The sequence below is a fragment of the Phragmites australis genome, chromosome 6, assembly GCF_958298935.1.
Source record: "Phragmites australis chromosome 6, lpPhrAust1.1, whole genome shotgun sequence".
Taxonomy (NCBI): Eukaryota; Viridiplantae; Streptophyta; class Magnoliopsida; order Poales; family Poaceae; genus Phragmites; species Phragmites australis.
The window spans coordinates 16,148,176-16,159,668 of NC_084926.1; the positions used below are offsets into that span (position 1 = coordinate 16,148,176).

General features: G+C 45.3%; 1 protein-coding gene across 1 annotated transcript; it reads left to right on the plus strand.

Moving 5' to 3' along the window:
- The first annotated feature begins 6,042 nt into the window (after nucleotides 1–6,042).
- LOC133923019 (probable carboxylesterase 2) lies at nucleotides 6,043–10,876 on the plus strand. Its single transcript, XM_062368493.1, has 3 exons — nucleotides 6,043–6,328; nucleotides 6,455–6,633; nucleotides 9,937–10,876. The coding sequence occupies exons 1-3, from the start codon at nucleotides 6,043–6,045 to the stop codon at nucleotides 10,672–10,674; spliced, it is 1,203 nt and encodes a 400-aa protein (XP_062224477.1). The 3' UTR covers nucleotides 10,675–10,876.
- Nucleotides 10,877–11,493: the final 617 nt, after the last annotated feature.

Genomic DNA, 11,493 nt, shown 5'->3' on the forward strand with positions numbered 1-11,493 from the left:
GGTTGTTGATTGCCTCATCGGACATGCGGAGAACAAAGCACCTCCCTACGCACCGGGTGCAGTGCTTTTGCTGCATGACTTCCGGCGTCCTTGGATCACATGGTGCTTTTGCCGCATGGCACATATGACACTCATACTTATGAAGAGAAGTGGCACAGAGAGCAGAATGTCTGATGAGTCCTTAGTGCCAATAGGCAGAGGCAACTAGCACCTATCGTCCACAGCATTGGTGTGCATGCCGCTCATGTGAGGAACCGTCCAAACGGTATTCAAATTAATCATCAGGCGGATCATTTTTCATAATCACAACCTCGACGATTAATCAGAATGCTACCCCGATAGTCCCAGCACGTGTTTTGTGCCCAAGATCGGAACACATGCCTTTTCAACATATACATCACAACAAAACTTAAGAAAGAGCGAGTAATTAACATTATATTACAAGTCTTTAAACATGCAGCTGTTTCCATAATTTACAACAAAAAGGAAACAACAACTACACAGCGGAAGAAAACTATACAACAAAAGGATATGGAGCCACATACCCTTAAGCTCTATACCAAAACATTGAGTTCGGAGTAGAGTATGCTACTCCTGCCTGCCATCCTGATCGGCAGGCACAAAATAGCCAAACACCGCCTCTTCCTCGCCGACCTGCATCAACTTAAGGGCAGCACCCTGAGTACGAAGGTACTCGCAAGTCTTACACAATATAGAGCATATATGCATAGCTCGACTCCAAGGATCATGCATTAGCTAGTAGCAAGAATTAAATATGGTTAAGTTAATTAAGTGGTAAGCATCCTAAACATATGTGTAAGAAACTAACTTAACCAACTTATGTGAAACTACCCTGCCATAACCGACAACTGAGCATATGTAAATGTAACAACAAGTATACCAATGTGAACAAGTGCCAACTCGAACCACCAACCACCATACCCAGACCATAATCACATGCCCAACCATCAACCTCATGCCATCATCCACAAACCACAACGAGAACTCTACGACCGGATGCAGATGAAACAATAGCATGCTCATGACCGAGAGCGCGGCAGTTCAAAGTGTTTATACACCTTGCAGGGGGATACTCCTGGACCCACACGATACGAGGACCATTCGACTTGTGCCACTGGCCAAAGTGCACACAAGGGGTACTCGTGACAACCTTTCCCAACCAGCCCCAACCGTGTGGGGCATGCATCGCTCAGCGCGGTGATACTAGAACTACTCCCGGAGCAAACTAGTACCGCTTACAAGCCCACCCGCTCACACCGTCGATGTTCACGCCCACAAAGCCACAGCTGCGAAGGTATTCGGCTAGCCTTACCATTAGATCAGCATGTGGTGAGGAAGGTAAGTGCTAAAGCCAACAACCCCGATGATCAGCCTTAAACGATGCAAGCGGTCTATGGTGCTCAGGTTTCCTCTCTCCGACCTGCCCCCTGGACTTTCCACCGAGGCAGACGACACCCCTAACACCGCCCACATCTCATCTCATACTCACCAACCATCTCACCATCAGCATGTATTTGTAATCAATAGTAATCCCTATACTCGCGAACAACGAACACCGTTGTTCGACTTCTACCGAAAGACCTAAGCATTGTTAAGCATGTATATTGTACTCGTACCTAGACATAACACCATCTCTAGGCTACAAGAAAATTACTTGAACAATTGACCAAGGTAGAAAGATGCAATCGGCATATGTTCTACCCAAGGGTACCCGACACATGCATACATACATAAGCATATTCATCAATTGAGACTTCCAAATTTAACATGGGTGAAATATGTTAGTTGCTTGCCTTGCTGCCCTGGATCAAAAAGGTGGGACGCGTCGGGATCGAACTCAGCCTCCGGGATTGTCGGATCGGCGTTCTCTAAAAATAATAACGCGTGCAATACCATGAGTATGGATAAAATGCAATAATGCATGCCATAAGATGCGCAAAACATGAATTGTTCAAGTGGTTTCACAATTTTCGGAGATGGTATTGATTATCGGTGATTTAAGCAAGCGGAAACACATTTAATTAACTCATCAATTATCAAAAGTACTTTATAGAGTTCCAACACTTTTAACACGTAGTTAATACTCATACAAAGCTAACGCAACTGGTCTCACGTCGTTTGGAGTTTGGATGAATTAATTATGAATTTTACAAGCCTCTGTGCGCCTGATGAATAGTAACTACGGACCCTCCGCACTTTTTTGCGGAACCTCCGCACTTATGCGGACTATCTGGACTTTTTTGTGGAGGTTCCGGACTACGGAACCTCCGGACAATTTTTCGGAGGTTCAGGACTTTCCAGAATTGCTCCTATTTGAGGGGAAACTTTACCACAATTTGCAATCTTTTCCATTCTAAAGGGGAATATGTTTGGGAGAGTTTAGAGAGTCTAGAACTTAACTAACCACCTAGAACCTCAATTCCTAAATCAAATCTCAACTAAATCCATAATTCGCTCCTAATACTCAAGAACGCATTGATTTCACAAAAATCGATCCAAATCCAAAATCGATCATCCAAATGCGTGTTCATGCCATGGGAAGCCTAGGAGACTCACCAAGGATGCTTTTGCCCCGCTTTGCGACCTTCAGAAAGAAGCGAAACGCTCGGGACAAAGAAGAACTCTGGTGCTCCAAGTGTTTCAAACTAGAACACCTAAAACGATCAAAACCGGCTCGAATCCTTCAGGAAAACGAAAACGAATTGAACGAATAAGTAGCTCTCGAGCGTGTGGTCGCGTGGGTACCACATACGCACCTCGGCTTCGCTTGTAGTGGCGGGAACCAAGGGGAAAAGGGAGAGCTAGAGAGAGAGAGGTGAGAGGGAGAGAGAGAGGAGCACGTGGGGAGTGAGGAAGGAGAGAGAGAGGGTGGGCTGCCCCCTTTTGAGTGAGAGAGAGGGATATTTTCCTCATGTGAGCCTCACAAGTTAGAGAAAAAGTCCGATTTTACTTCTAATTCAATTCTCTCTCTAATTTTCTTTCCGCTCACTTCGTTAATCCAAATTGAGGTGCTATTGTGCTCCAAAAATCCTGAAATTTTTTATGTCATGATTAAAATCCTTAGGAGCATCTGATCACAGAATCGCAGCTCAAATTTCAATCTGGCGATCGGAAGCGATCCAAATTCAAATATGAAGCTATTGATGCATGTTTAATATTAAAAACGCAATTACAGATTTCGGGACGTGACAGCTCACGATGCACAGACCACCATGAGTCCGACCCAAATGACCAGATCAATCGTATGCAAAGAAGAAGGAATAATGTGGCAATCAGTCCATCTAGATCTGGATGAAGGGAGACGGGTGGACAATACTGACCGCTGTAGCACAGCAAAGACGATCACCACTGATCCTCGGAGGAAACCCGATCGACGCTAAAGTAGTGGATGACGGCAGTCAGATCTGAAACACCAAAACCAAATTGAGAATGTCACCGACGGAGGCGACAAGGATGGACGGGTAGCGGGGTCTTCTCATCACGATGGCCACAATGTCCATCCCCACATAGGTATGGACACCACCGCGCAGAGGCCAGCCTTCCGCATCAACTTTGCCAGCTTCAGCATGACCTTGTGTGATTTTGAAGGAAGAAAGAGGGTGGAAGGAGAGGGACCACATGTGTCACTTGGCCCCACTGCTGCTGTCGGTGATAGCCAACAACGAGAGGAGGTGAAGTGGTGGGGCACTGGGCCACCACTTTTGTCCTTGAGAATTAAGTGCAATTTAAATATTTGATAGATCTATTTTTGAGAATGATACATTTAATAGATTTGCACAACGACGCACGGGGAACAACAAATGCAACGATTAAAGAGGTATCTTGTATTTATTATCTATAGATAGAAGTTCAGCAGCCTAACGTAGTATGCGGTTTGAAATGTTGAAATTTTATCGAAACCACTTTAGTTCTCGTATATCAGTTGATTGAAACTCCCATGCTTGAAACTGGGCTTAGATGTGACCAAGACCCACCCCTTCCCCTCCGGCGGGAAACTCCGTCCTGGACCAAGATGGGAGAATGCATGGAGAGCAGCACGCATTGGATTCAAACAGCAACAAGGTATCATCATACATCACCCTAGCTACAGTCGTCGCGTGGGATGTTGTGATTCCTTAACAGGGCCACGATGGGCCTGACCAGACAAGGGCCTATTCTTTTTGCATGGCACAACCACACTCGGGAAAAGCAACTCCACAATATGTTGTGAACGCACGGTCTATCTCAGTCGTTCATCCCTTCCACCTGATACTCATCTATTCGTTGATTCTCTCACCTACCAAGTGTGTTTTCACTTACCCCTCAAGCATGAATCATAATACAAATAAACAGTCCTAATGGAATCATTGGCGGTCACATCATGTTGCGTAATCCAAGGCCTTCCTTTCGCCAGATGAGGCGGCGATTCCCTCTGGCAAGGGTTCCGCCATGGACGGTCATCCTTACGGCGGTGACGGTAAGAGAGCAGTCTGCTCGCCTCGTGACCTTCCGCTAGATGCATTCTCCTTTCCTCCTTTCACATGTCTCTTCTCTCATAGTCGTCGGGCGCTAGAGATTGCTTGGATCAGCTCGCATGTCTTCCTAGGAATACTTGGGCATATGCTAGGTGGGGCTAGGATGCGCATGTTGCTGCAGGAGGGTTTGACATGGCAGGGCGGTTTGGGGGCGGTTTCAGTGTTGTAGAGAGGGGCAGTTATGGCTTTTCACCGTGGAAATCTCTCGGATCCTCCCTAATATAACCCTAGTGGCCCTCCAGTTGCGCCGCTTGCCCCAATTTCATCTCTGTGTAAGGCTCTCCACCACCTCAGGCCTTTATGTTCCTTTGAGAAATCGTTGAATCCAAATTGTAAAGGAACCATCCAGGGCGATACGAAATCATTCGCTCATGTGGCGTCCTCTCCTTCCTTGTCTAGGCGTGGAAGGGCTCAGATTATCATGGTTGGGAGAGACAGATGGGGGGGGGGCGACCTCGCCTGGATGGCTTCGGATCTGGGAGATCCGACAAAGGTGCTGGTAGAACTCTAGCTAGAAGTGGTTTCAACAGAGGTGTGAGTGGTAACCAGAAGGCATGGAAGGAAATCAATGGTGGAAGCTCTAGATCTAATCTGCCGATGCAAAGACAACTCCCTCTACAACATCAAGATGTTGATCCTTGGGCGGTGGTTGTAGCGGCAGACGTGAGAAAAGGCCACCTTGATCACCGTGAAGAGATGAGACAGGAGCGACAACGCTAGATTTAGGATGAATCGGAGTGTACGAGGAGGGAGAGACCACCTCCTCTATCCACTTCTTTAATGAATCCTCAAGCACAGCAAGCTGATGTGGCTGTTGGTTGTGGATCACTCTCATAACAACCCTGGGTACAATCACCCTTCTTCCTCCACTGGCAGGGGTGCTAGTGGTTCTTTTGAGATTGGTGCTTGTTGTGGGTGTTATTCTTTTAGTCATCTTGTGGGGGAATGTCTTGTGATGTCTGGGTGTGTTAGATGTGGTCATGAGGGATATGGTTCCAAACTGTGTCCTGAAAAGAAACCTTGGGAATTTGTAGCTCTGATGTGTGGGGCACAAAGTGAGGGTCAAGCTTTTTTTCTTCATAGAAAATGTTTCAAATGCTAATGCTGTCAAAGAGAGGGCTAGCTTAGCAATGATAATGGTGGTTAAAGGGTTTGCTTCTGTTCAACAAATTGAACAAGAATTTTAAGATTTGTTTGGGATTGTTTGACGCTATCATGCAAAACAATGGATGGAAACTTAGTTTACCATGAGATTCCCTAACGCCCACAAGATAGAAGAATGGTCTCACTTTACTACCATGGAGATGCATAGGGCTCAGGCTGAAATTAGAGTTTCTCCTTGGGATCCAACTGTGGGAGCTAAAGGTGCTTTGCAATCGGCCTGGTTTCGAGTTAGGCGCATACCACATGAGTGTAGGTCTGAACCTGTACTTGCATATATGGGATCTCTTGTTGCTCAACTTTAGAGATTGATAAAAGTAGCTTGTAGAAACAAGATTTTGTTAGAATGAGGATTGGATATAGAAATATCTCCAAAGTTCCTACATCTACTGAAGGAAGCCTTGCTATGCAAGATGGCTATTATTTTTATGACTTCTTATTTGAAAGGGAAATACCTCCTTCTAGTGCTCAAAGTCCTGATGCAGTTGGTGTGCTTGTGAATGAGAACAAATCTAAACATGACTTCAAAGCTGACTTTAGTGAGAGATCTTCTAAGAAAGCTATACTTGAAGGTGGTCATGGTGATACTTCAACTTCTGTGTTCAAAAGTGGTGGCAAGACATACCTCAAAAGTGCCTCATCTTTGAAATTTATTTCTAACAGCCCTCAGTCTGCTCTTGCCAAATTTCCATCTTCTAAAATGAAAAAAGTTTTCAGTGATAAGTCTTTTGGTTAATGTGGTCTTGAATCTAGTACAGGAGCACATGAGCTTATCCCTCTACCTAAGAATATTGAGGAGAAATCCTATGTGAAAGATTCTGAGAAGATTGATGCACTTCAAGGCATAGAAACTACTGATGAGGAAGATGATTTACTTTTTGATGAAATGGAACAGGGCATGATGAAGTTTGGACCTCAGACTTTTGAGGATCCTCAGGTCATTGGGATTACCAGGTGTTCTTTTCCTGAAGCAAATTAACATGAATCTGATTTCTCTGGTCTCTACTAATGATGGGCACAAAGATGTTAGGGGAGATTCTGTTCATGTGGATGAAGACAGCTACATTGGGCAAGAAGACCATCTCCTGTATCCTCTTGTGAAGGAGATTATTGAAGAACCGTAGAAGAAGATTACAATTCCTACTCCTATCTCTGAAGAGTTACTAATAAATACTCATTCTACTATCCCTACAAGGGCTAGTGAAAGATATGCTCCTTTGGTGGGGTTTACTATGGAGTAAATGGCTATCTAGAAAACCAAGAAAAAAAACCTTGAAGGTAATCCTACTGTACTAACTAAATTTCATAGCGGTAACTCTTTTGCTGTTCTTTCTTGTGATGATATGATTTCTAAAGCTTATGGTATGTGAATTGTTTTAGACCCTGATGATTATGAAGTTGTAGACCTGATAAAGACTCTTGAGGATGCTAGATGTGCATTAGTTGCCAAATCCTTACCCCCATCTATTCCTTCAGATTCTATATCTATTTCTGCACAAACCTCATCACCAAGGACGATGGAGCTCAGAGGAACAAAATTTCAGTGATGATGCTAAAATAACATCAATTAAAAGAAGCAATTCTAAATTCACTATTAAGATTGCTTCTTTATGCAAGAAAAAAGAAAAAAAGCCCTGAGTTCAGGTGCTTTACAAGAAAAATTCCCAAATTATAGAGACCTATGAGGGAAACAAGGAAAAAGAACCCAAAAGATACATATAAAAGGTTGTTTTTGGAATTGTAGAGGGATCGGAAAAAGAGGAATGAATCTGTGTCTAAAATAATTTATGATTGCTCATCACCCTGACTTTGTTTGTCTACAAGAAACTACGAAAAAAGACTTCACATTCAATGATATAAGAAAATTGCACCCTCATGCCAAATTCACTTGGTACTGGCTTCTTGCTTAAGGTAAATCTGGTGGCATCTTGAATGACATTGATAATGATTTTTTTATATCAAGCATGTGACTTATGGCAAGTACATCTTACAAATGTGCTTGATTGGAAAAGGTAATGGAAAGAATGGTTGCTTGTAAATGTATATGGACCTGCTCTAATGAGTTTAAACTTTAGTTTCTTAGTGAATTTTCTAGATTATGCTCTTCTTCTACTCAACCCCAAATTATTGGGGGTGATTCTAATATCCTCAGATATAGTTTTGGAAAAACATTCTCACTTATCTAAGTAGAATGGCATACTTGTTCAATGATATCATACATACTCATGAGTTGAAAGAAATTCATATGAATGGTGACAATTTTACTTGGTCCAATAATAGAAGCAATCCAACTTTAAAAAAACTGGATAGAGTATTGATGAATAATGATTAGGAAGTTTTTTTTATCCTTTTGTTGCTGTTTAGAAGATCAGTAGAGAAAATTCACAACATGCTTCTTCTTTCTTCTAATGATGAATCCAAGGTTTTTAAATCTCATTTTCATTTTGAGGTTACTTGGTTGGAGAATGAACAGTTTCTATCAGAAGTTCATAAGATTTGGGAACAAAATGTTCCTGGTAAAAATATTTTGGATGTGGTGATTAACAAATTAAGAAGTTTGAGGAATCACTACAAAGGATGGGGTAGGCGGTTGAAAGGTATGAATAAGAAAAGAAGACTATTGATTAGAGAAGAGTTGTCTCAACTTGAACTCAGGGAAGAAACTGCTTTCCTTGATGAGTAAAATGCTTAAGAAAAATACAATTAATGGCTGATCTCCAAAAACTGTTACTAGAAGATGAACTTTATTGGTTCAAAAGATCTCATGCCACTTGGTTAATTAAAATATGTTACATTTTTCTCCTATTGTTGTCCACATTGGACCTCGTATATCTAATTCCTGGTTTTACCCCTGATGACACAAGTAGTCTCATCACATGCGTGCTGTCATGGATCTAGCAACTATGAAGATACTAAAAATTACAAGTACTGTGAGTAAGGGTCTCTACAAAGGGTGATGGGTTGCCCGCACGAATGCATTCCGGCTTGGCGGATATGTATAATCTCAGAGAGAAGCATATATTGGTTGCCTGCATACATTGTTCCAGTTTAGCCCAACGGATGCAAATGTATGCATACAGCCTGATTCGAGCTTCTCTTCGCAGCCTGGCCCGACAGATGCAGGTTGCTGCATCTGCTCATACAGGTGGATCCACTTGTCAGTGTCATAAAATCACCTTCATATGATCAACCAATCAGAACCTCAGCTTTGCATCTGCTCATATGACCTCAGACTCAGCCAACCAGATAGAAACTCACCTCAACCTGTTTAGACAGATACATTCAATTAAATATTTTTCTTTTCCACCAACATGATTTCGCTCAACCTGCTTCCCCTCAGCCTATGTATACAGTTCATATGTCGGAAAAGTCGGTCCTAATTTAGTCGGATGACCCGTGAATCTCATCGGCGGGGGATGATAAAATCGATACGCAATCGAATAATGTCGGGAACGAACTAAGTTGTAGTCAGGAGATAATGCTGGTGGCAGCAAGGATAAAGAAGGATATCGAACAAAGAAAAAGGGCTTTCACCTAGGCTCACAAACCTAGCAATTTGTACTCTCGTTTATCTCGTTATTAGTGTAGTAAATTGCTGCAGCGTTTTAAGCTGTAAAATGCGTTGATCACTTGGTCGTTTTGCAGTAGTCGTGCTCCTCCAGTCGCTCTCGGTGGCCAGTGCCCGTTGGGGGCAGGTTTCGTGAAGATAGGCGCGTTCAGTCTATGCTTGAACTTTTGTTCTTCCTTACTCCTAATATGAAATTAATAATCCTCATGCCATCTTTTTGAAAAAGAAAAAAGAAAAGAACTAAAGGTGGGACTGAATTTGTAGCAAATCATTGTTAACATGAGGCAGGCTGCCAACCACTAGCCCATCATTCTACATACTGCTGGTGCGTGGCTCGTGATTCGCTCTGTTTGTTTTCGTTTCTCTCTATTTTGTTTGTAATTCGCAAGTCAAAAGATTTGAAGAAGCTTTTGCATTTTGTTTCTTCTCGAATCTTAATCAGGGACTTGCAATTAGAAGAAATAAAAGGCAAAAAGAACACTAAGTAATGAAGGATTCCAACCAGAGACTTGTAAATATACAATACCATATCAAATAAGCTTCCACGTCACCAAAGTAGTGACACCTTGTACCGCAGTAATGGCGATCGACCAAGCAGTTCACTCAAGTCAGCATCGCCGGCGAAACATACCGTCAAGTCCATTAGCAGGTAGCATGTGGTCCCACCACTAGTCGGTGACCGCTGCTCCAGTGCACCTGTTCCACGCAACCCCATCTTCCCCCCACTACCACAGCTTCCTGAACAAGCTCACCGCCGCCTGCCCGGCGCTCGGCGTCTCCGTCGAGTACCGCCTGGCGCCGGAGCACCCGCTCCCCGCGGCCTACGAGGACTGCCTCGCCGCGCTCAAGTGGACGCTCTCAGCCGCCGACCCCTGGGTCGCCGCGCACGGGGACCTCGACCGCGTCTTCGTGGCCGGGGACAGCGCCGGCGCCAACATCTGCCACTACCTCGCCATCCACCCGGAGCTCGTCGCACAGGCGCAGGGTGACGGCGCGGCGCGGCCGCTGAAGGGCGCCGTGCTGATCCACCCGTGGTTCTGGGGCACCGAGGCCGTGGGCGAGGAGACTCGCGACCCGACGGCGCGCGCCATGGGCGCGGGCCTGTGGTTCTTCGCGTGCCCCGGGACGAGCGGCATGGACGACCCGCGGATGAACCCGATGGCGCCCGGCGCGCCGGGGCTGGAGACGCTGGCGTGCGAGCGGGTGCTGGTGTGCGCGGCGGAGGGGGACTTCCTCAGGTGGCGCGGCCGCGCGTACGCGGAGGCGGTGGCCGCGGCAAGGGGCGGCCAGGAGGGCGTCGAGCTGCTGGAGACGATGGGCGAGGGGCATGTTTTCTACCTCTTCAACCCCGACTGCGAAAAGGCTAAGGAGATGCTCGACAAGATGATCGCCTTCGTCACTGCCGCGTGATGCGCCATTGTTGGTTGTGTTGCAACTTTGGATTCATGGCCATCGTTGGACTACCGTGGTCGATGATGACTGATGAGAATAAACGAATGGATCAGGTGTAAAATTCTACCGTCTGTTTGATTGATGGGTAGAGGTTTCGCAGGAATCGAGAAAATGATTGTTGAGACTTCAACACATGCTTCAAGTTTGAACCATCCATCCTCCCGTTATCATATTTATTATTTCACGCTTCCTATAGTTCGGGCTTATGAAAGGTGGCCGAGATACAATCACCGGTGAGTTTAGAAGAAGGGGTTAGGGTTTAGAGTTTCAATGTTTACCGGCGACCCTTGAGGTTAGATCACGCCTAAGGGATTCTCCTCACGGGCGAAATTCTCGTCGTGAAGGGATTTTCGTTTCTTTCAGCACTCAAACGGTTTCCCTTTACGGTTCCCTTCACGACGGGATTCCCAGGGTCATTCCTTCCAAGACAGAATTCTCTCTACTTTTCCTTCGCGATTCCCCTCGAAGGGAAGCTGTTGGAGATGAGAGAAAATAAAGGGAATAGGAATGGGGAAGAGAATCAGAAAGGGAACGAAATGAAGGCAATATGGTTGGGGATGGTTTATGGGAGGCGGTCGGATTGGCGGTGGGTGGTGGTGTGGTGGTGCGGCGAGGCGGCGATGGCACCATCGGAGCCATGGGCAGTGGGAGGGGTTGGCGGCGGCGAGGAAAATGGGGTGGTTAGCGCTATGACGGGTATGGATCTGGCAGCGAGAGAGCCGCTAGAGACGGCCAGAGGCGAGTGGGTGGGGGAGCGAGAAGCGTCGAGAGGAACGA

Coding starts and splice junctions, on each gene's coding strand:
- LOC133923019 (XM_062368493.1), top strand. CDS start 6,043: ATGAGGATTGGATATAGAAATATCTCCAAAGTTCCTACATCTACTGAA. Junction 6,329..6,454: donor TGGCAAGACATACCTCAAAA/GTGCCTCATCTT, acceptor AATCTAGTACAG/GAGCACATGAGCTTATCCCT. Junction 6,634..9,936: donor AGACTTTTGAGGATCCTCAG/GTCATTGGGATT, acceptor TCCCACCACTAG/TCGGTGACCGCTGCTCCAGT.